The sequence below is a fragment of the Lipophrys pholis genome (genome assembly GCF_963383615.2).
Source record: "Lipophrys pholis genome assembly, chromosome: 7".
Classification (NCBI taxonomy): Eukaryota; Metazoa; Chordata; class Actinopteri; order Blenniiformes; family Blenniidae; genus Lipophrys; species Lipophrys pholis.
The window spans coordinates 33,249,140-33,273,768 of record NC_137638.1 but is presented as its reverse complement, the minus strand read 5'-3'; the positions used below and the strand labels follow the sequence as shown (position 1 = coordinate 33,273,768).

At 46.2% G+C, this 24,629-nt stretch overlaps 1 protein-coding gene across 3 annotated transcripts in view; it reads left to right on the top strand.

Annotated features, from left to right (window-relative positions):
* The window catches only part of pias2 (protein inhibitor of activated STAT, 2), a 36,122-nt gene that overhangs the window by 3,573 nt on the left and 7,920 nt on the right, over positions 1 to 24,629 (top strand). For 2 of the 3 annotated variants that reach the window (XR_013935499.1, XM_080468344.1), the window contains exons 2-13: positions 1,142 to 1,310; positions 1,934 to 2,021; positions 6,815 to 6,865; positions 6,985 to 7,075; positions 7,151 to 7,285; positions 7,356 to 7,461; positions 8,854 to 8,927; positions 10,388 to 10,548; positions 11,222 to 11,355; positions 11,689 to 11,875; positions 11,954 to 12,090; positions 12,180 to 12,217. Coding sequence is in view for 2 of the 3 variants with exons in the window: in XM_080468344.1 (XP_080324470.1) it covers positions 1,199 to 1,310; positions 1,934 to 2,021; positions 6,815 to 6,865; positions 6,985 to 7,075; positions 7,151 to 7,285; positions 7,356 to 7,461; positions 8,854 to 8,927; positions 10,388 to 10,548; positions 11,222 to 11,355; positions 11,689 to 11,875; positions 11,954 to 12,090; positions 12,180 to 12,217 (1,314 nt within the window). In the remaining variant the exon portion in view is untranslated. Of the gene's footprint in view, positions 1 to 1,141; positions 1,311 to 1,813; positions 1,869 to 1,933; positions 2,022 to 6,814; positions 6,866 to 6,984; positions 7,076 to 7,150; positions 7,286 to 7,355; positions 7,462 to 8,853; positions 8,928 to 10,387; positions 10,549 to 11,221; positions 11,356 to 11,688; positions 11,876 to 11,953; positions 12,091 to 12,179; positions 12,218 to 24,629 lie in introns of those variants that run through there. The other variant, XM_080468345.1, reaches the window with a different exon arrangement.

Here is a 24,629-nt window from a genome sequence, read left to right as displayed (position 1 = left end):
CATGATCCAAGGACCAATTGGTTCGGTTTTGTGTCATTAATGACAAACCGTTTTCTGAATAAATCCCCCAAAACTGCAAAAACAAATTCCAGTGCAAAGCGTACGGGAGAGGCAACTCATGAAGGAGATGACAGGAGATCAGAGCTCAATGTCTGTAGCCATGTTTCACAGTGATGTAGCTACAGACACTGATCAGAGCTCAATGTCTGTAGCCATGTTTCACAGTGATGTAGCTACAGACACTGATCAGAGCTCAATGTCTGTAGCCATGTTTCACAGTGATGTAGCTACAGACACTGATCAGAGCTCAGTGTCTGTAGCCATGTTTCACAGTGATGTAGCTACAGACACTGATCAGAGCTCAGTGTCTGTAGCCATGTTTCACAGTGATGTAGCTACAGACACTGATCAGAGCTCAATGTCTGTAGCCATGTTTCACAGTGATGTAGCTACAGACACTGATCAGAGCTCAATGTCTGTAGCCATGTTTCACAGTGATGTAGCTACAGACACTGATCAGAGCTCAGTGTCTGTAGCCATGTTTCACAGTGATGTAGCTACAGACACTGATCAGAGCTCAGTGTCTGTAGCCATGTTTCACAGTGATGTAGCTACAGACACTGATCAGAGCTCAATGTCTGTAGCCATGTTTCACAGTGATGTAGCTACAGACACTGATCAGAGCTCAATGTCTGTAGCCATGTTTCACAGTGATGTAGCTACAGACACTGATCAGAGCTCAATGTCTGTAGCCATGTTTCACAGTGATGTAGCTACAGACACTGATCAGAGCTCAATGTCTGTAGCCATGTTTCACAGTGATGTAGCTACCTGACCTTCCAAGTTAGCGTCGGTATGAGCTAATGGCTAGCATGCGAGTGATGCTAACTCGGTTCCACAGACAGATGTGGCGTTGGTAAAGGTCTGTGCTCTACCGAGTGCCTCTTCTTGTTGTTGATGTTTTTGGTTCCATTTGAATGCTGGCCCTCTGCCAACTGTCAAAGCTTACAGTGCCCCTCAGCTCACTGGAGTGTGAACAATGATAGTGACTCCACCTTTCCAGTGAATCTCGGAGCCAGGAGTGTGATTAATCAGTGTTTGTCTATGTGACTGTCTGATGTGTGTCCTCTGTGACCTGCAGCAGTTAGGCTTGTAACCCACTCCATCCTGTTGACTGCTCCACCACTCCGGTACCAGCATGAACCTGCAGCAGCCGGCCCCTCTCCTGCCCCCCGTGCACCCTGACGTGCACATGAAGTCTCTACCTTTCTACGATGTGCTGGACGTCCTCATCAAGCCTTCAAGTCTCGGTCTGTACTCCAACTCATGACAAGTTTTTAACCCCAATGTATAAGTTCCAACCACAGTGTGATTTGGATGATTTCAAATCAACAGAATTGTCATTTCCATCATCTTAATTGTTGTTTATTACATTGAGAATCGTTCTCCTTGCTTAAAGGAGCCAATTTGGGACAGGTGACATTTCTTACTTGCTGCCAGTCGGTGGCAGACAGACGTGGATTCCATCCTGAAATCATGTCTTAGTGTCAATGAGGCAAACTAGTTGACAGAATCTTTATTGCCCAATTTGTTCTGCAAATGAAGAATTTGTGGTTTCTGAGCAGCATTAACAAATAAAAAAGTAAAAATAAAGCCACTTATAGGTGTTCACATGTAACATAAGAAAGACACGAATAAGAGCAGTAATCTCACCTTCTCTGTGACAGAGGGAGTGGAGTCGTCAGGAAGAGTTTCTTCATGTACAAACCAGGAGCAGAGAGAATGAAACCTCCATTTTCTGAAGGGTTTCCTGCAGCCTGTTGTGGAGTGTTGAACCCGTTCTCATCTGTCCAATATCAAGCTCACGTGTAAGATACAGTCAGCAGATACAATAGAAACCATGGTGAATCAAGCTCATGCTCTGTGTTTTTAGGAGCCAGCACGGCGCAGAGATATCACCAGGAAAAATATTTCATCTTCGCCCTGACACCGCAACAAGTGCGAGAAGTATGCATATCGCGGTAAGTCTCTCTGGTGAATGAGTCCACTTTAAAACACAAAAAGAAGGACTTCCCCTCAGTGAGCAGGATGGGGGCCTGAAGTTTTTCTCCTGATAGCTCACTTAAAACTTTAATGAGCGCTGGACTTCAAACAAGGAGTTAGAAGAAATGTAACAGCGAAGATAGACCCAACCCAAATGCAATGGATACGAAGGACGAGGACCGCGAGCATCTGGCTAACGCTAACTGGCGAACCGAGATGAAGCGCTCGGGGCTTTGATGCAATCAGTAAAGTGACACATGATCTCAAAAGCAATATGCAGAAAGGCTTGGTCACACTCAAAGAACAAGTCACAAAGGACAAAAGTCTGAAATCAACAAGCTAAATCAAAAAACATAGCGGCACCTGTCAGCCAGCACTGAAGCTTTTCACACATGGAGCCCAGATCACTGAGCCAGAGGACCGCATCTCCAAGATGGACACCTGGGACATGGAGCCCAGATCACTGAGCCAGAGGACCGCATCTCCAAGATGGACACCTGGGACATGGAGCCCAGATCACTGAGCCAGAGGACCGCATCTCCAAGATGGACACCTGGGACATGGAGCCCAGATCACTGAGCCAGAGGACCGCATCTCCAAGATGGACACCTGGGACATGGAGCCCAGATCACTGAGCCAGAGGACCGCATCTCCAAGATGGACACCTGGGACATGGAGCCCAGATCACTGAGCCAGAGGACCGCATCTCCAAGATGGACACCTGGGACATGGAGCCCAGATCACTGAGCCAGAGGACCGCATCTCCAAGATGGACACCTGGGACATGGAGCCCAGATCACTGAGCCAGAGGACCGCATCTCCAAGATGGACACCTGGGACATGGAGCCCAGATCACTGAGCCAGAGGACCGCATCTCCGAGATGGACACCTGGGACATGGAGCCCAGATCACTGAGCCAGAGGACCGCATCTCCAAGATGGACACGTGGGACATGGAGCCCAGATCACTGAACCAGAGGACCGCATCTCCAAGATGGACACGTGGGACATGGAGCCCAGATCACTGAGCCAGAGGACCGCATCTCCAAGATGGACACGTGGGACATGGAGCCCAGATCACTGAGCCAGAGGACCGCATCTCCAAGATGGACACGTGGGACATGAAGGTGAAGGACGCTCAGTGTAAAATATTGAGACAACACAAAGAACTGCAAGACAAAGTTGACGGATAATGAAGGAAGGGTTAGTAATAGGAGGAATAATATTGGCATTCTGAGAATACTTGAAGATAAAGAAGGTGATTCTGTCACACGTACGTCCAGTCGCTGCTCACACCGGAGCTCTGGCTACCGCCTGACGTCAGGCTGCAAATCCAACACACACACAACGCTGGTCCCAAAGCCCAACCGCGACTCTCCACCAAGCTATGCTAGTCCCAAAGCCCAACCGCGACTCTCCACCAAGCTATGCTAGTCCCAAAGCCCAACCGCGACTCTCCACCAAGCTATGCTAGTCCCAAAGTCCAACCGCGACTCTCCACCAAGCTACGCTGGTCCCAAAGCCCAACCGCGACTCTCCACCAAGCTATGCTAGTCCCAAAGTCCAACCGCGACTCTCCACCAAGCTACGCTGGTCCCAAAGCCCAACCGCGACTCTCCACCAAGCTACGCTGGTCCAAAAGCCCAACCGCGACTCTCCACCAAGCTACGCTGGTCCCAAAGCCCAACCGCGACTCTCCACCAAGCTACGCTGGTCCCAAAGCCCAACCGCGACTCTCCACCAAGCTACGCTAGTCCAAAAGCCCAACCGCGACTCTCCACCAAGCTACGCTGGTCCCAAAGCCCAACCGCGACTCTCCACCAAGCTACGCTAGTCCCAAAGCCCAACCGCGACTCTCCACCAAGCTACGCTGGTCCCAAAGCCCAACCGCGACTCTCCACCAAGCTACGCTAGTCCCAAAGCCCAACCGCGACAGTTCGAGACAAAGCTTGGCAGAAGAAAATGGTTGTGGAAGAGCAGCTGAGTTTTGACCATGATGATGCAACTGAAGTGGTTCAGAAGAGGAAAGAATACAGCGAGATCAAGAAGAAGGTCAACACCTTCTGGTTTGTCGTCTTGTGTTGTCAGGCCACACACTGAGGTCGGTTCTGTCTGTGGTGTTCGGGGTTGTCATCTCTGGTTACTACACATGGGTAAAGGCATGCAACAGTGTGGAAGTGGTGTCACTCACTAAATGGTTTAAATAACGGGATTAAGATAAAAAAGGTACTTTTCAAGCTTAAAAAAGAAAATTCTCAAACTTTATTCGTACAGGAAACTAAGTTAAATCAGCAAGAACACGAGAAACTTAAAGAAGTGGGTTTCAAAAAAAACTTTGATGGCTTCAACAAACCTGACAATAGGGAGGGGAGCAGTACTCAGAGCAAATGACTACCTTTGTATAGTTTTTGTATTATTGATTCTCTTTATATTTCCACATTCATTTCCTATTCATTTTGGCACTCCTGTGATTCCATATTTATCTGCCACCTATTGGTGAAATGCAGAATAACAGCCTCGCCACTGAAATAACAAAGGAGGAAATACAGGATGCAGTTAGGAGATTGAAGGCTAATAAATCACCTGCTACAATCCTCATCGTCTATAAAATGTCTGCTTCCATACTCTGTAGAAGATTTCAGCCCTTCATAGCAGAAATCACTGATGAGGATCAAACTGGCTTTATTAAAGGTTCCAAAGCCAAGACAATATTGGGAGAACACTACACATCATACATCAAGTACAAAACAGGGACTAAAGCTCCAAGAATAAGCTGAGATGCAGAAAAAGCTTTGGACAGTGTCAGTTGGGAATGTCTATATGGAGTACTCCAGAAACTGGGCTTACATGAAAACTCAATCCAGAACATGAAAACTGTACATGAAGAAGCGGCTGCTAGGATGAAGGTAAATGGAGCGTTCTCCAAAAGGCTCGGATTAGAAAGAGGGAGGAGCCATGGCTGTTGTTTATACTGAAGCTGGAGCTCAGGCAAGTCGTCACAACAGCAACCTGGAGGGACCAGAAATTAGGAAGAAAAAACACAACTGGCCTCTTCTCACACAAAGTGGTCCTTTTCCCCTTGCTGAGGAACTTTCTCAGTACTTCCAATCACTACTCAGGATAGAAAGTTAACATGGCACAAACTCAGGTTCTCATGTTCAACGACTGCCCACTAGAGATACTTCAGGATACACAGAGCCTGAACTGGAACTAAAACCACCACATACCTTGGAGTTACAGGAACAAAGACGCGAGACAAATGATATGAAGCTGACGACAACGTGACTCAACAAAACATTCCAAAAGATAGACAAAGGTGGTCGACATATCCCCTCCATCTCAGCTCCAGGATCATGTTTTGCCAGTGTTGTCGTACTTTCTTTTCAATCTTTACCAATAATGATACCTCAAATATCAGATATCTCCTGGAACTAAAGCGTCTCAAGAAATGGAAGTTATGGATTTACAAGTTCCAATTTGTAGGGTATAGAAGAAGAAACAAATGGTAAAAAAGGCAGTAGAACCAATAACAATTTTTTTCACAGCAAATTTGGAAACGGTAATGTGGAACTATAAATAACAAGGAGAGGAAAATATTAAGTTGAGCAGGCTATGATCCAAAGTTTCTCCCAAGTCTGAATGACCTGACACAGAAAGGCAGTACTGCTCTCTCAGCAGGGGGCGTGTATGAGCTGTCAAGAATTAAAAGAGACATTTGGATTACACAAAGAGGATTTTTTTCAGATATTTACAAATTCGGGATGACGTTATGAAACAGACTACAATTGATTCTAAAACTGAATTGATTGGCATCATCCAAATGATAGTGGTTGCAAATAATCATCACAAGTTTTTATAAGGCCTTTGAGGAGAACAGAGGAAGAACTTCACCTTAAAAACACAGTTAAATATCGACATTTCACATGATAATTGGTAGAAAGTGTGCATGACACAATGTTCTATCGCCAGCTGACAGATATGGAAGAGTCTGATGAGGTTCTTCATAACAGACAACTAGTAATCAAGAGGGATGCCATATATATCCTTTTTATTTTGGTGCACTGTAATAATCGTGGGGCATTGACCCATCATTAGCAGCCACACAGAGCAGCGTTGGGGCTGAGGGTCTTGCTCAGGGACCTGAGGGACCTGAGGGACCTGCATGTCTTTTGGGACCGTGGCTACCGGAGGAAAACCGACACACGTGGGGCGAACATGCAGACTCCACACAGAAAGGCCCTATTAGAAGCCAGGATATTCTGCTCTCACCACTGCACCACGCTGCAGCCAAATGCAGGCATGTGCATGTTTTCTGATGCGGTTGTGAATTAAAACACTTTTTTAGAATATTGTAGATTCAGCTATTCATGATATATTGGCTGAATTCATAATATATACCAAATACCTGTGGACCAGTGCAAAATTGATGAAGCTGTGAAGAAAGAAGACGAGTATCTGGTAAAAATTGTCCTAACTGCCAGTAAAAAGCCTCTCACTAGGAACGGGTCCAAAGAGGAGCAATGGTTCCAGATCATCAAGGATCCAGGATCATTCAATGGAAAAGAGGACTTATTATTTGAAACTCAAGGGTGGCGAGGAGAACTGGAGGAAATGGAACGCCCACAGGAAACATGACTCCAAGAACTAAATGGACTAATATAAAGAACTGAGAAAGAAAAGCACACATGCCCCTCTGCATTATCACTCTTTGTGTCAAAAAATGAAAATAACATAAGGCTTTTAAAAGTTATTTGAACCTGGTTTGTTTACAGGGATTTTCTCCCAGGGGGGAGAAGGGATTACATGGTTCAAATTCAGCTGAGGTAGGACGTCACACTAACTGGTTACTAAGATTCCCAATGTGATACTAATATGAATACCAATCCAATCCTCTATAAATAGGTGAGGGTTTTTGTATTGAGATTTCTTTGTGTGTTGTCAGGTTCTGCTTGTCTGAGACAAGTTGCCCTCAGGAAGACAATTACCCCAACAGTCTGTGTATAAAGGTCAATGGGAAACTCTTTCCACTACCGGTAAGTGCTGGTTTCAGTCCACCCACGGCCAAGGAGTCCCGGAGAGTGACTAACGGACGTATGGTGCTCCTGCAGGGTTACGCACCTCCTCCTAAAAACGGTGTGGAGCAGAAGAGACCGGGCCGACCGCTCAACATCACCTCCCTCGTCAGGCTCTCCTCAGCGGTACCCAACCAGATCTCAGTCACCTGGGCGCCGGAGATTGGAAAAGTGAGAGCTTTTCTCTGTGTGGGCTCCCCCCATGTGTTGGCGGCGTTTTAAACAGTGTGTTGTGTTCCAGACGTACTCCATGTCTGTCTACCTGGTGAGACAGCTGACGTCTCCACTGCTGCTGCAGAGGCTGAGGATGAAGGGCATTAGGAACCCCGACCACTCCAGAGCGCTAAGTAACTTCACACTTTGGCCTCTTTATATGTGCACTACAGAGCGGCTCACTTGGACCTGAGGAGGGTGATGGTCTTCCTCCAGCAGGTCCATGAAGCCAGTCCAGCACATGTGATTCACTCTGTTCAAACACTCTTCTGGACTCACATGATCACACCACCAAGCTGTGGCTGTCAGTCACCACGGTGCACGTTCTGTGTGGGAAAGTGATTCATAATGTAAAGTGCTTTGGGTGGAGCAGAACACTACAATACTGAAGTCCACAATATTGCATAATGCATCAACTAATGCTGAAAATGACTTTCTTTATCAATGACTTTCTCTGCCAAAGCTCATTGGTCATTAGCTCCAGTACTCCGCTCCACACTGCCTCCACAGGTCACCAGGAGTATTACTCCACACTGCCCCCACAGGTCACCAGGAGTATTACTCCACTCCACACTGCCTCCACAGGTCACCAGGAGTATTACTCCGCTCCACACTGCCTCCACAGGTCACCAGGAGTATTACTCCACACTGCCCCCACAGGTCACCAGGAGTATTACTCCGCTTCACACTGCCCCCACAGGTCATCAGGAGTATTACTCCACACTGCCCCCACAGGTCACCAGGAGTAATACTCCACTCCACACTGCCTCTACAGGTCACCAGGAGTATTACTCCGCTTCACACTGCCCCCACAGGTCATCAGGAGTATTACTCCACACTGCCCCCACAGGTCACCAGGAGTATTACTCCGCTCCACACTGCCCCCACAGGTCACCAGGAGTATTACTCCGCTCCACACTGCCCCCACAGGTCACCAGGAGTATTACTCCACTCCACACTGCCTCCACAGGTCATCAAGAGTATTACTCCGCTCCACACTGCCCCCACAGGTCACCAGGTGTATTACTCTTTGAGACACACCTGTAAACGTTTGGAGACAACTCTAATTACACAGTAATGAATGTAGGAGCCTTGAATCATTGAGAACTCGATATTAGACCCTGAAAAAAAGACAACCACACCTTTTCAGTCCAATGTCCTGGAAAGCAAAGCTCATCTTAATCTCTCCTGATGGTGGTTCTCCACTTGTTCTGCTTTAACAACCAAGATAAACCATTAATGCCTGGCTAGGAGCAAATAACTTGCTCCTTGTCATTTTTAAATTGAGCTTGAGTGTGTCATGTATTGTAATTGATGGGAAAACAGCTTTTATTCCTATTTCAGTACTTCTGTAATGAAAATCCACAACATACTATTTTTGAATTCTTTATTGCACATTGTGATTAATCGCAGAAAATCTCAAAACCAAAAAGTGAGAAAATAAAGTTTCTTTTGATGGCTGTATGATTGGAGGTTTTCTGCTTTTAAAACGTTAATCCTGTGTGTGTGATTTTGTCATCTTTCAGTTAAAGAGAAGCTAACGGCCGATCCAGACAGTGAAGTGGCCACAACAAGTCTCCGAGTGTCCCTCATGTGTCCGGTAAATAAAGCAGCTGTGATTATTGCTATTACATTTCCAGAACTTCTGATCTTGTTGAAACAGCTTCTTTAAACTATCAGAAATGACTTTCAAAGTTCACAGATTTATGCTGACACATCAGTTTCAATTTGATTTGTATTGTAAGAATTACGTCAAAGTTAACCAAAAAACAAGATTTCTTCTTTCAATTTCTTTCACCAAATTCTCAACATAACTTTTTGCCTCATACATTCACCTGTACATTCCAGTCGAATCTCAAAACATCCCAACCTAAATCGATAGGAGCGATGAATGACTGGTCCTTCTACCATACTATAAGACACATTCTTACTAAAACCTTACTACTAAATAACGACACTCACTGGACCAGGGAAACATGGATGTACCTTTTTGATATTAAAAAAGAAAACTTTAAACATGAAGTAAACCTGCAATGACCTGAAAGAAGAGCCATACCATTGAACATTCTACTGGTTTAACATACCTGATCCACCCTTCCCATCTTTTCAAGAACACATTCTGTTGCAGTCTCATGGCAAACGGGATTCTTTCCATCTTAGAAACATCATAACTAATATCAATCCACTTGTCCACCGTTGGTTTGTCTAGTTCATCCACTTACTTTACATGGAAGTGGATGAAACTATCCATTACTATTGAATTGAAATACTATTGAATTGAAATACTATTGCAACAACAGGTGTCCTTGTAAAGGCCTTGCTTCCGGCTGCACAGAGCATCTGGACTAGATCCTGATCCTGAGAGGAGAAGTGATTAGGTGCAGAGCCCCGAGACAGAGAAACACACTCAAATGGAATCTATGTCAAATCTGTTCCCAATCTTCTGCAGTCCGAACCAAGTTTCCTTCCCGTTCCCATATCCTGTTTAACATTCATTGAGCTGCCTTTCATTTGTTCTAAACCCTGAGAAAGTCTTGGGATGTTTATTTGGTTTGGGCCCCAAGAATAAGCCTCTAGAAACACTTTTAATAAAATATTGTCCGCCCACACATGCCCGTCTTGGGAAGAGGAGGAAGGACTTCTTCTCGTGGTGCCATGTGCCAGAGCAGAGCTGCCTGATGGTGGGAGGAGTCAAAGGGAGGGCCTACCTGGATTGGGATTGGCTAAACCCCCGATGACACTATATAGGGTTTGATCTCTGATTGGCTGGTTGGAGCAACACACTTTTTAAAACCCGAAACAAGCCAGGGACAGAGAGGACAGACTGCCTTCACTTCTGGGACGTCAGTCCAGGTATGAGGACGATTAGTACTGCTGGAGAACATTTAGGAAGGGAACTTTGCAGAATATGAGCCATTAAAGGACATAAATATTTACACCTGGGCAGATTCTGAGCTCTTTTGAAATCAATACAACACAAGGTTTACTACGTACACTCATGCTGGGGGTGGAGTTCTACAGCTGTAGCTCAGTTGGGTTCTGATGTGTTTCTGCCTCCAGCTGGGGAAGATGAGACTCACTGTGCCGTGCAGAGCGGTGACCTGCTGCCACCTGCAGTGTTTCGACGCTGCGCTCTACCTGCAGATGAACGAGAAGAAGCCCACCTGGATCTGCCCCGTGTGTGACAAGAAGGCGGCGTACGAGAGCCTCATCATCGACGGGTCAGACCATGTTTTCATGAGCGGTGTGAGAAAACCACATAATCAGCCTGTCTTTCAGAAGATCTCTCACAGTTTACTTTGACAAATTCCACTGTCTCAGCGTCCCAGTCTCATAGGAGCATTGAGAGTTTCATTTCCTTTACTTGGAGCTCTGAGACGTGTGCATGAAGCATAGAGGAATTACCATGAGAGCCACAAAACAGTTAGAAGAGGTCAAAAGGTTTAAAGAGGATGACAGGTTGAAAGTGAAAGATAACGGCTAGATAGAAAACCCCCCAAAGATGACTTAATGAATTAAAATGTGTAAAATGGTTAAAATAAAAGAGGCTTTAAAATATTTTAATGTAAAGCTAAAATTGCTGAAACCAATAGAATTGGTTAAAAAAAGAAAAAACCAAGATGACTGAGATTTAAAATGAGTAAAACATGTAAAACAGCTACAATGAACTAAAAATCGATTTTTAAAACCTTCTAAATAGATAATGATGATATTTAGAAATGCGCAAAAAATTAAGAACAGCCGAAAGGCTGAAAAGAGTCAAATGAGTTAAACGTCTCTTCAAACTAAACCAATAAATTGGACAGTGCCTGTTTCCTTTGCTTTCTAAAGCTGCTCCCCAGAAGACTTTCTGCTGTTTGACTTGTCGCTGTGTCGCCTCTCTTTCTTCCTCAGATTGTTCTTGGAGATCTTGAACGACTGCTCAGATGTGGATGAGATCAAGTTTCAGGAAGACGGGACCTGGTGCCCCATGAGACCAAAGAAGGAGGCACTCAAAGTCTCGTCTCAGTCCATCCCAAAGACTGAGAGTAAGTCCTGAAGTCCGTCCTGTTTATCATGTGAACTGGCCTTCCTCTATTGAAGTGAATGAGGTGGAGAAGCAGAGACCCATCCAAGATGGCTGCCACAGTGAACACACTGCTATTTCCATGTCACATCTATATAGTGCTTCCTGTCTGTTGTTGCACTGAAGAGGGACAGCCTACACCACCGTGTGGTGAAATGTGGTATTACAGGAGGGAAGGACCCTCATGACCACGCTCTCCTCACAATGTTGCTCATTTTAGAGTCATTGACGCATTTTACCTTCTAAAGTCTTGGATTTGTTGAAATTAACCTCCCCGTCGTCCTCTCCGTCTCAGCCTCGGCCCCTGTGCGCCAGCCGTCTGTGGTTCCCCAACCCGCCGAGCCCAGCCCCTCTAAGAAGGCCGACGTGATCGACCTGACCCTGGACAGCTCCTCCACCTCGGATGATGAAGAGGACTCGGACCCCCCGCTGAAGAAACGCTGCGTCTTCATTTCCAAGACGGAGGAGATGCACACCAAGGGGTGAGCAGACCTCCACAGAGGAGCCTTCAAGTCTGCAGAAGACTTTCTTTCTGTCCTCACGCTGCCGTTTCCCCTCAGAGTGTTGACCTACCAGCCCACGGTGCGTGTGCCCAACGTGCAGACCCTGGACCCGTCGTACCTCACCTCCTCGCTGGCTGACTTCGCCGTCCCCTTCCACCCCTCCACCCTGGCCACCATCCCCACAGACATGCAGAGTATGAACAGACCGGGACAGAACTCCCTCACCACTGTCTGCTCGTCTGGTCTGTCCTGAACTTTGTTTCTTCTTTGTCTTTACCTGCAGGTTTGGAGTTGTTTTCTTTACTTCAAGCTGATCCTCAGGTAGGTTTGATCTTAACATACTAGTATATCATCATGGAAGCGATGCTACCAAAGAGCATATTCTCCATTAAGTCGTCATAACCTCTGTATCTATATCAAATTCATTTCCACAACTTCTAACTGAGGCCCCGTTTTCAAGTGAAAAACATGCAACTTTTTGAAAACACTCCATCTTTGTGGCAACAGAAAAACTCAACTTTCCTGGTCCTGGTCATGGTCCTGGTCATGGTCACGGTCACCATGTTGGTAGTAACTAGTCATGAATCCCAGTCCTTATGCTCCTAGTACTTGGTGGTTTTATTTTGACAGTCACCATAATAACAATCCAACTTGGTGTACTTATCTTTTTGCTATTTAATTGTATTTAAAAATATTCTAGTATTACTGACACTGTAAATTTATTTAATGTATTGCTACCAATTCAATTTTATTTGTAAAGCACTAAATCACATCAACAAACATCTCAGAACCTCTTACAATGATAGAGAACAACAGAACCCAACTAAACCTTCCAGAGCAGCAGATGGAACAAGCAACAGTGGAAACCAGGAAAAACTCCCTCGCATGGAGAGAAGTTCATAAGAAGTCCCTCTTCAGGAAGAAAGGGGGCGGAGCCTAGACTCTGGAAGGGGGGGGGCATCCGCCTTGACCGGTTGGGGGGAGAAGTACATGGGATAGGACAGGGAGAGAGAGGAATAGAAGAGGGAGAGAGAGAGGAATAGAAGAGGGAGAGAGAGAGGAATAGAAGAGGGAGAGAGAGAGGAATAGAAGAGGGAGAGAGAGGAATAGAAGAGGGAGAGAGAGGAATAGAAGAGGGAGAGAGAGAGAGGAATAGAAGAGGGAGAGAGAGAGGAATAGAAGAGAGAGAGAGAGAGGAATAGAAGAGGGAGAGAGAGAGTGGCAGACAGGCCAGAGAAGTACAAATACTAAGAAAAGTCTATGATGAGCGTTGGTCTGATGATGAACCAATCTCAGTCTGGAGTTTAAGGGCCGTGCCGTTGCGGTGGGGTCCCGGTGCTGTGGGGGGTCCCGGTGCTGTGGGGGGGTCCCGGTGCTGTGGGGGGGTCAGGTAGTAGGACCGTGGTAACTCCACTCTGGGAGTCTTGGGTCTGATCCCCTGGATCCTGCTCCCCTCCTGTCAGGATCTGGTGGCTCCAGTAATGTTGTTACACAGAGAGAAAGAAAGAAAGACAAGAAACAGAAGCTCCAAATGTAGAGTTCCTCCCTTTAACGGGAGAGAGGAAATCCCCTCAGCAGTCTAGGCCTAGAGCAGCTCAACTTAGTGCTCCTATTTTATTCCTAATGAGAAGCTCTATCAAAGAGGAAGCTTTTTAGTCTCCTCTTAAATAAACTAATGGTGTGGGCCCTTCGGACCGAGGCTGCTAGTTGATTCCAGAGTAAAGGAGCCATATGGCTGAAACTCCTGCCTCCTCTTTTACTTTGAAGGACTTTAGGGATTACCAACAGTCCTGCATCCTCAGAGCCAAGGGCTCGTGGAGGGTGAGACCCTTCTAGAAGTTTCTCCATATAGGACGGAGCCTGGTGATGAAGAGTTTTAGATGTGATCAGAAGGATGTTGAATTCTATTCTAGATTTGATGTGAAGCCAGTGTAAGGATGCTAAGACTGGGGAGATGTGCTCTCTTCTTCCAGTTCTGGTTAGTAAACCTGCAGCAGCGTTCTGCTCTAGCTGGAAGATCCTAACAGAGGAGTTTGGACATCCTGACATTAGGGTAATATTATCTAAGGTAATCAGACTATCTGAAAAGTAATCCCTGAGCTTTTTAGGACCTAGGATTAGAACCTCAGTCTTGGATGTGTTGAGCATTAAGAAGTTGATAGACATCCAGGACTTAACGTCCCTGAGGCAGGACTCTAGTTTAACAAGTTGGTCGGCCTGATTGGCTTTAACTGATAAATAGAGCTGAGTATCATCTGCATAACAATGAAAGTTAATGTTGTGTTTCCTAATAATATTTCCGAGTGGTAACATCTAGAGATTAAACAATATGGGTCCGAGGACGGAGCCTTGTGGTACTCCACACAGGACCCCTTCATGTATTGAAGATTTGTTATTTACATGAACAAATTGAAAGCGGTCAGATAAATATGATTTAAACCAGTTTAAGGCTAAATTTTTAATGCTGACGACATCTTCTAATCTCCTTAAGAGTATATTATGATGGACAGTATCAAATGCAGTACTAAGGTCCAGAAGAAGTAAAGCAGATAGAAGAGCTCTATCTGAGGCCATTAGAAGGTCATTAGTAACTTTTAGCAGAGCAGTCTCTGTACTGTGGTTCATTCTGAAGCTGGACTGAAGGTCCTCTAACAGATTATTCTCCTGCAGATAATCCTGGAGTTGTTTAGCCACTATTTGCTCCAGAACCTTTGACAGGAAAGGAAGGTTGGAGATGGGCCTGTAGTTTGAGAGAAGGCTTGTGTCTAAGTTTGGCTTCTTAATGAGAGGTTTAATAACTGCTAGTTTAAAGGATTGGGGCACATAGCCTATTGTTAGAGACTGGTTAATAATTGTGAGTATAGAATTATTGATTAGTGGCAGTGCCTCTTTCAGAATTCTAGTAGGAATTGGGTCCAACAGGCTAGTAGTTGGTTTAGCAGAAGAAATAAGGGAGTTTAGTTGGACTAGTTGTATTTGCTGAAAGCATTCCAGATGACTGTTAGGTTTAACCAGTTCCTCTGTTATGGGGCTAACGGACGGTAGGGTTTGATGGATGTTATCCCTAAGCCTTGTCATTTTATTTTGAAAGAACTTCATGAAGTCCTCACTACATATATTGATAGTATGGGTACTCTGCTACATCAGGATGGAGGAGCTAAGCTTTTAACTCTGTTTCTAGATAAGAGGTACGCTCCATCCAACGTGGGATGGATGCCGTCCCTCCTGATGAGACCAGGCTTGCCCCAGAAGGACTTCCAATTATTAATGAAGCCTACCGAGTTACTGGGACACCACCCTGACAGCCAGCGGTTAAAAGATGAGGCTAAACATCTGGTCCCTGATGAGGTTTGGGAGGGGGCCAGAGAAAACTACTTCATCTGAAATGGTCCGCGCGTATGTGCACACTGACTCTACGTTAGCTTTGAGGACCTCAGACTTCTTCAGGCGAACGTCGTTTCCACCGCAGTGGATTATAATCCCTTTAAATCTCCGTTTACTCTTGGTCATTAGCTTTAGCTGGGACTCTATGTCGCCTGCTCTGGCCCCAGGAAGGCAGCTAACTGTGGCCGCTGGTTGTCCTAGGTTAACGTGTCTCACTATTGAGGAGCCAATAACCAGCGTGTCCTTCTCAACCAGCGTGCTGCTGAGTGGGGTAAACATATTGGAGACACTGACGGAGGCCTGCGGGGTGTAGCGGGGGTGTCCGGTAGACTTCTTGCTGCTACGTTTACCCCTGACAGTCACCCAACTGCCCTGTTCCCCCGGCTGCTCGGGGGCCACTGGGGGGGGGCTAGAGTTAGCAGCTACCTGCGCTGCTAAGCTAGAACGCTCCGCTCCAGCTAAACCTGGCGGGGGGCTACTAGCTACAGGGCTAGCCCTAAGCTGGACAGAGAGGAGACGTTCCTCAAGCTGACTCAGCCTCGCCTCAAGTGCTACAATAAAGCTCCAGGTCACAGGTCCCTGAGTCAGTAACTGAGGTGGAGGTGGAGCTAAACATCTGACAGTTGGAGGAGAGGAGGGGGAAGCCATGACGAGGTGCTAATAGGAGCTAAAACAGAGAGAAACTGGAAGGCAATCACCTTTTCGGTTTAGGGATCCGGTTCTTTCCATCCAGTAGTTGGTTTTAGCCGCTCTCCTGCTCTGAGCACCGCTCACCTCTACCAGAACACACTTGCAAAAGAATCTCAATGTGTTTCTCCTGAATAAATAAAGGCAAAATGAAATTAATGAAAAAATATTTTGACAGTCACCATAATAACAATCCAACTTGCTGGTCTGTCCAATCGAATGTCTGTGTTCTCGGTCCGTGTACCTTCCGGCAATTCGATTTTTGTTTTGATGTAGAAAAACCAAAAACGGGAGACAAGACATCTCCCGTTTTTCGTTTTTAGAATTGGAAATCAAAAAACAGAAATCGTGTCTTTTCCGTTTTTTGATTTATATTGCAGATTTCATCCATGGAGGAATTCAAAGCCCTTTACACAGAAAAAAAACTATAGGTTCCTTAATGTAATCGCGGTTCTCAGAGTAGCATGAGTGAGATCTCTCACTATGGGATACACCCCCTGCGTATGCCTCAGAAGCATTTATCTCTTTACGCCAATCCTGATTGGCTGGTGATCACGACGCCGGCGTTGTGGGTGAAGCCTACTACCCTTAAGTAGCTTGCGCTTACTTCGCAGCGTCACTCAAAATAAGCACCTCGTCCGGCTTCGCCCAGCAAGAAGGGCTGTCTGGTGAGACATCTCACTCGTGCTTCTCTGAGAACCGGGGTTAGGTTAAGTAACCTATAGTTCTCATTCATAGCATTCGTTTCGATGTCTCACTATGGGATATGGAAGTTCCCGTGTTGCCAGACATGCTTATCTCAAATCAACCACCAACACTCCAGGATCGGTCCTCTGGCTTAAGTGGGCCCAGTAGTCAGTACTACATGAGCCAGGCTCAGAGCAGAGACATCCAGCTTATAAAAGCGGACGAAGGTGAGAGGTGAAGACTAGCTTGCTGCTGCACAAATCTCCTGAATGGAGACCCTTTACACAGGGCCTAGGATGCAGCCAGGCACCGTGTAGAATGAGCCCGCAGGCCCACCGGTGCCTGCTGGCCCTGAGATGTGTAGGCCAGAGCAGTGCTTTGTGATGCTCCCCTGCAGGAGCTGGCCCAGGACACAAAGAGCTGGTCACTCTTCCGAAATCCCTTTGTTCTGTCTATATAAATCCGTAAGGCCCGGACTGGACACACCATGTGCAACCGCTGTTCTCCAGAAGAAGAAAATGGCGGTGCATTAACGTCACTAACACGCTTGGCAGAGGCCAAAGCCAGCAGGAGCCCTGTCCTCAGAGACAGGTGCTTCAAGCTAATCTCCTCCAGTGGTTCAAATGGAGCCCATTCAAAACGGAGTGGACATATTTCAAAAGTTCTGGACTCAGTGGACATCTTTAAAAATTTCTGGGCTCAGTGGACATATTTCAAAAGTCCTGGACTCAGTGGACATCTTTAAAAAGTTCTGGGCTCAGTGGACATATTAAAAAAATTCTGGACTCAGTGGACATCTTAAAAAAGTTCTGGGCTCAGTGGACATATTTCAAAAGTCCTGGACTCAGTGGACATCTTTAAAAAGTTCTGGGCTCAGTGGACATATTTCAAAAGTTCTGGGCTCAGTGGACATATTAAAAAAATTCTGGACTCAGTGGACATATTTCAAAAGTTCTGGGCTCAGTGGACATATTTAAAAAATTCTGGACTTAGTGGACATATTTAAAAAGTGCCTTAAAACACATTTCTTTTCTAAAGCATTCTAGTCTAATCGACCCACGCTGCCACTGACTCTCGGTATTTGTTGTGTTTTTAAGATAAGTTTTTTCTCTTATCTGTTTTTATTTGTCTTTACTGTGAAGTACTTTGTGACTCCGTGTCTGTGAAAAGCGCTATAGAAATAAAATGTACTTACTTACTGACTTACTCTTGTGGAGGGATACGGTCGTGACCCACTGCGCATACCCTGGAAGTTAGTGCAATGGCAGTTTCGGTGGGTTGCCTGGTCCGTAGCTGGGATATAACCTGCTCCGGGCCTGGGACCAGCACCGAACTGTTTATTGTACTTTTGTTTATTAAATGTGACTGCGCCCTCGACCGGAGGTCTGGATGGGGCAGTGAAAACATTCTTATTAAACCAGAACAATGGTGTCTGCTCGTGTGACTTCACGGCACACAGCAGGAGGGCACGTGAGGTCTGGAAAATGGGAGTCGCACACTTTGGAAGAAACACCGACGGGGCTGGTGAACGGGAACATACAGCGCCAGTACCGGTGGGAAGAAGGGAGGTCGTCAGGCCACCCGCTTCTTCTTCCTGGCCTGCTGACTGGCAGTCTGAATGCCGGCGGAGCTGCGGTCGCTGTGGAGGCCTTTCTGGGCCAGCCAGTCCTCGCCTCCTGTGCGGGTGGGGCACTAAGGGCAGGACGGGCCTGGGGCCATTTCGGGATTTTAAACTGGGGGAATGGAGGCGGCACCGTAGCCTGCGCAGCGTTTCGTCGGTTGGTTGTGGCTGGTGCACGCTCGGATTTGCGAGGGAGGCAGAAGCTGGAGAGCTTTGTCCTCTTCCTTCCTGGCTTCACAGCACTGCTGCATTGAAGCAAGGGCCGAGCCAAAGATGCTGTCTGGTGTGACTGGCATCTCCAAAATGTCCTCCTTCTCTCTGTCGGACAGGTGGGTCAGGTTGAGCCATCTGGCTCTTTCCTGCAGCAGCATCATCCCAAGAGATTTTCCCGCGGCTTGGACTGCACCGCGCTGCACGCGCAGGCAGATGCCGGTTATCACTGTAATCTCGTCCCACACTGCTGGGTCAGGTCTGCTCATCATGTCCTCGCATAGTTCCGCTTGATACACGGTGAGCATGGAGGACACGTTGAGAGCCCTGGCAGCCAGCGCCATCACCCTGTAAGCGCACTCCGTCACAGTGGACTGGAAGCGGTTTGCTTTGGCCAGCAGTGTGGGGGTCCTGGAGGAGGCGGTCAGTCGCCGGTGTAGATGACTAACGGCGACTAACTGCTCCACGGGGAGCATGTGGAGAATGCCAAGCTTCTCCATGTCCTCACAATTCAGGGAGGAGGCTCCGTGTACCGCGCTCCTGTCCTTCCATGAGGAGGACAGCTCGTCAAGCAGCTCGGGGAAGGCACGGAGTTGCTGTGTTGCCGTCCTCGTAGCCTGGGGTAATTTCTTCCCTTCATAACAGGACCTGGCACGTTCCGTTATTACTGCAGGCCAAGGGACATTCAGCCGGGATGCAGCGCGTTTGCACACTCACTGCATGTCCATGCTGATGGAGACATTTCATGGTGAACCAGGCACAGTGAACATGAACCAGGGGTCTGGATAGCCTGTCGGGCATGTTGCAGCCCGAGGCAGAACGAGCAGACCTGGTGTGAGTCGCGGTTCGATATCCTGTTTCCACAGGTACAGAGCCGGACCCCGGAGTCTCCGTCTCCTCTGGTGTGAGGAGCGTGGGCATTCATTATGGTTAGCTGGGGAGCTAAACAAGAGGTGCCGGGAATTTGCTGGTGTGCTAATCGATCAAGGCAGTGTTAGCTGGTGTGCTAAACCGTGAAACCTTCCTGTGGTGGGGTCAGGCGTGTGACTCTCCAGGCTATGGTGACGGATGGAGGGTCGCAGTCTTGCAGCTAGCACTCGGTGACTGAACCCGGTTAGCGCCGGTCTGTGAACCATTATTTTGATAGTCCACTAATCACCGATTATTTTTTCGATTAGTCGACTAATCGGATCCTACGTAAATTGAATGTAAAACATAGAGCTTATCACACCAGCAGGAAGCTCTCACATTAACCATCATTAGTTTTCAGCTTGAAGTTTTTAAGGTATATACTAACTAAAAATAAAGACAATTAAAATGATAGTTCATTAAACCTTTAACGAAATATGCTTGTAGCAACAAACACTTGTTTAACTGTGCAGCATAAAGTGCAAACAGCAGAGTGAAATAAGGAAAAGGCCTAAACAACACAAAATAAATACTCCAGGTATATTTTTTAGGTTTTTTCTTTCCTTAATTTGTCTTTGGCATCAAACAGCAACAAAGAGGGAGGCGCCTGGAACTAAAGAGTTATTAAGGTTTTGGTCTCACTGACTCAAATAGAACACAAGTGCATTCTGTGCTAGGTGCTCACAACTGTTAACGTTTATATGAGTAAGTAGTAAGTTAGCGCTGTGTTTACGCTAATATTAGCAGCTAACTACCCAGTTAGCTTAGCAAGACGACGGTCCCTCTTCATCGTTGTCACGAGCCACAACGTGCTTCCTGTTCAGGTGCTCATGCATCGCACTTGTGCTGCCGTGGAAGGCCAGTTCTGTCTTGCTGATATTGCATTGCACACTTTTCTCTTTTGTTTTCTTAAAATGCTCCAACACTCTGAGCTGCGTTGCCGCCGGGCAGCCATGATAGCAGAGCCCTTCTGGTAGAACTTCTGGTGACATCACGGCCGACCGCGAGTACCGCTACTGCGCATGTGTGTCAGGGACAGAAAGGCAGACCGAGGTGGAAGGTGCCGCAGCAGTTTTGAGAGAAAAACAAAGGTAAAAAAAAAACACAGACGCGTCGACTATTAAATTAGTTGTCGATGATTTTAATAGTCGACTAATCGTGACGAGTCGACTATTAAATTAGTTGTCGACGATTTTAATAGTCGACTAATCGTGACGCGCCGACTATTAAATTAGTTGTCAATGATTTTAATAGTCGACTAATCGTGACGAGTCGACTATTAAATTAGTTGTCGACGATTTTAATAGTCGACTAATCGTGACGAGTCGACTAATTGTGGCACCCCGAGTGAAAAATTAAGCTAGCTAGCACTCGTAAGTTGAGAGATGCTATGACACAAAGCGAGAAGAGGTGTTTGAGTGACGCTGTATAGTAAGCGCAAGCTACTTAAGGGTAGGTGGCTCCACCCCAACGCAGGCGTTGTGATCACCAGCCAATCAGGATTGGCGTAATGAGATAAATGCTTCTGAGGCATACGCAAAGATAGTGAGAGATCGTAACCAAAGCTATAAATGAGAAGCCCTAAATCCAACAAGTACAAATGAATCATCTCGAGGTTATGTTGGGGAAATGTGCATGATGCTAGGAAACACTTGGAAAGTACTTGGAAGGGAAAAGTAAAAAGAAGAGGTCCAAAGAGGACACTTCATAATAATCAGACGAAGCTCCACCAGACACCTTCGGTCTCTTCACTCTCCTGAAGTTAAACCAGACACCTTCAGTCTCTCCTGAAGTTAAACCAGACCCCTTCAGTCTCTTCACTCTCCTGAAGTTAAACCAGACACCTTCAGTCTCTCCTGAAGTTAAACCAGACCCCTTCAGTCTCTACACTCTCCTGAAGTTAAACCAGACACCTTCAGTCTCTCCTGAAGTTAAACCAGACACCTTCGGTCTCTTCACTCTCCTGAAGTTAAACCAGAAACTTCAGTCTCTCCTGAAGTTAAACCAGACACCTTCAGTCTCTCCTGAAGTTAAACCAGACACCTTCAGTCTCTCCTGAAGTTAAACCAGACCCCTTCAGTCTCTTCACTCTCCTGAAGTTAAACCAGACACCTTCAGTCTCTCCTGAAGTTAAACCAGACCCCTTCAGTCTCTACACTCTCCTGAAGTTAAACCAGACACCTTCAGTCTCTCCTGAAGTTAAACCAGACACCTTCGGTCTCTTCACTCTCCTGAAGTTAAACCAGAAACTTCAGTCTCTCCTGAAGTTAAACCAGACACCTTCAGTCTCTCCTGAAGTTAAACCAGACACCTTCAGTCTCTCCTGAAGTTAAACCAGACACCTTCAGTTTCTTCACTCTCCTGAAGTTAAACCAGACACCTTCAGTCTCTACACTCTCCTGAAGTTAAACCAGACACCTTCAGTTTCTTCACTCTCCTGAAGTTAAACCAGACACCTTCAGTCTCTACACTCTCCTGAAGTTAAACCAGACACCTTCAGTCTCTTCACTCTCCTGAAGTTAAACCAGACACCTTCAGTTTCTACACTCTCCTAAAGTTAAACCAGACACCTTCAGTCTCTCCTGAAGTTAAACCAGACACCTTCAGTCTCTTCTGAAGTTAAACCAGACACCTTCAGTCTCTCCTGAAGTTAAACCAGACACCTTCAGTCTCTTCTGAAGTTAAACCAGACACCTTCAGTCTCTACACTCTCCTGAAGTTAAACCAGACACCTTCAGTCTCTTCACTCTCCTGAAGTTAAGCCAGACACCTTCAGTCTCTTCACTCTCCTGAAGTTAAGCCAGACACCTTCAGTCTCTCTGGAAGTTAAACCAGACACCTTCAGTCTCTCCTCAAGTTAAACCAGACACCTTCAGTTTCTACACTCTCCTAAGGTTAAACCAGAAACCTTCAGTCTCTCAAGTTAAACTACCGTAGACACATTCAGTCTCTTCTGAAGTTAAACCAGACACCTTCAGTCTCTCCTGAAGTTAAACCAGACACCTTCAGTTTCTACACTCTCCTAAAGTTAAACCAGACACCTTCAGTCTCTACACTCTCCTGAAGTTAAACCAGACACCTTCAATCTCTACACTCTCCTGAAGTTAAACCAGACACCTTCAGTCTCTCCTGAAGTTAAACCAGACACCTTCAGTTTCTACACTCTCCTAAAGTTAAACCAGACGCCTTCAGTCTCTCCTGAAGTTAAACTAGACACCTTCAGTCTCTTCTGAAGTTAAACCAGACGACTTCAGTTTCTACACTCTCCTAAAGTTAAACTAGACACCTTCAGTCTCTCCTGAAGTTAAACTAGACACCTTCAGTCTCTTCACTCTCCTAAAGTTAAACTAGACACCTTCAGTCTCTTCACTCTCCTAAAGTTAAACCAGACACCTTCAGTCTCTCCTGAAGTTAAACCAGACACCTTCAGTCTCTCCTGAAGTTAAACCAGACACCTTCAGTCTCTTCTGAAGTTAAACCAGACACCTTCAGTTTCTACACTCTCCTAAAGTTAAACCAGACACCTTCAGTCTCTCCTGAAGTTAAACCAGACACCTTCAGTCTCTTCTGAAGTTAAACCAGACACCTTCAGTTTCTACACTCTCCTAAAGTTAAACCAGACACCTTCAGTCTCTCCTGAAGTTAAACCAGACACCTTCAGTCTCTTCTGAAGTTAAACCAGACACCTTCAGTCTCTCCTGAAGTTAAACCAGACACCTTCAGTCTCTCCTAACCAGACACCTTCAGTCTCTCCTAAAGTTAAACCAGACACCTTCAGTCTCTTCTGAAGTTAAACCAGACACCTTCAGTCTCTCCTGAAGTTAAACCAGACACCTTCAGTCTCTTCTGAAGTTAAACTAGACACCTTCAGTCTCTCCTGAAGTTAAACTAGACACCTTCAGTCTCTTCTGAAGTTAAACCAGACACCTTCAGTCTCTCCTGAAGTTAAACCAGACACCTTCAGTCTCTCCTGAAGTTAAACCAGACACCTTCAGTCTCTCCTAACCAGACACCTTCAGTCTCTCCTAACCAGACACCTTCAGTCTCTCCTAAAGTTAAACCAGACACCTTCAGTCTCTCCTGACGTTAAACTAGACACCTTCAGTCTCTCCTGAAGTTAAACCAGACACCTTCAGTTTCTACACTCTCCTAAAGTTAAACCAGACACCTTCAGTCTCTCCTGAAGTTAAACTAGACACCTTCAGTCTCTCCTGAAGTTAAACTAGACACCTTCAGTCTCTCCTGAAGTTAAACCAGACACCTTCAGTCTCTCCTGAAGTTAAACCAGACACCTTCAGTCTCTCCTAAAGTTAAACCAGACACCTTCAGTCTCTCCTAAAGTTAAACCAGACACCTTCAGTCTCTTCTGAAGTTAAACCAGACACCTTCAGTCTCTTCTGAAGTTAAACCAGACACCTTCAGTCTCTCCTAAAGTTAAACCAGACACCTTCAGTCTCTTCTGAAGTTAAACCAGACACCTTCAGTCTCTTCTGAAGTTAAACCAGACACCTTCAGTCTCTCCTAAAGTTAAACCAGACACCTTCAGTCTCTTCTGAAGTTAAACCAGACACCTTCAGTCTCTTCTGAAGTTAAACCAGACACCTTCAGTCTCTCCTGAAGTTAAACCAGACACCTTCAGTCTCTCCTGAAGTTAAACCAGACACCTTCAGTCTCTCCTGAAGTTAAACCAGACACCTTCAGTCTCTCCTGAAGTTAAACCAGACACCTTCAGTCTCTCCTAACCAGACACCTTCAGTCTCTCCTAACCAGACACCTTCAGTCTCTCCTAACCAGACACCTTCAGTCTCTCCTAAAGTTAAACCAGACACCTTCAGTCTCTCCTAAAGTTAAACCAGACACCTTCAGTCTCTCCTAAAGTTAAACCAGACACCTTCAGTCTCTCCTGAAGAGATGGCTTACTGTCGGTGCTCCATGGTTAACCACTGCTAGCTGTGTGTCGCTGCTCCAGTGCTCTATAGCTAACTGCGGCTGGCTGTGTGTGTCAGTGTGTAGCATTACATGCGCCATAGCTAACTGACGCTAGCCGTGTGTAGCATTACATGCTCCGTGGCTAACCACCCCTAGCCGTATGTAGCATTGCATGCTCTGTGGCTAACCACCCCTAGCTGTGTGCAGCATTACATGCAACGTGCAGAGCTGTCATAACAACTGGATAATGAGGAGAAAGCAGCTGAAACAATGTTTTGAACATAAAGAGGAGAGACAGGACTGTTG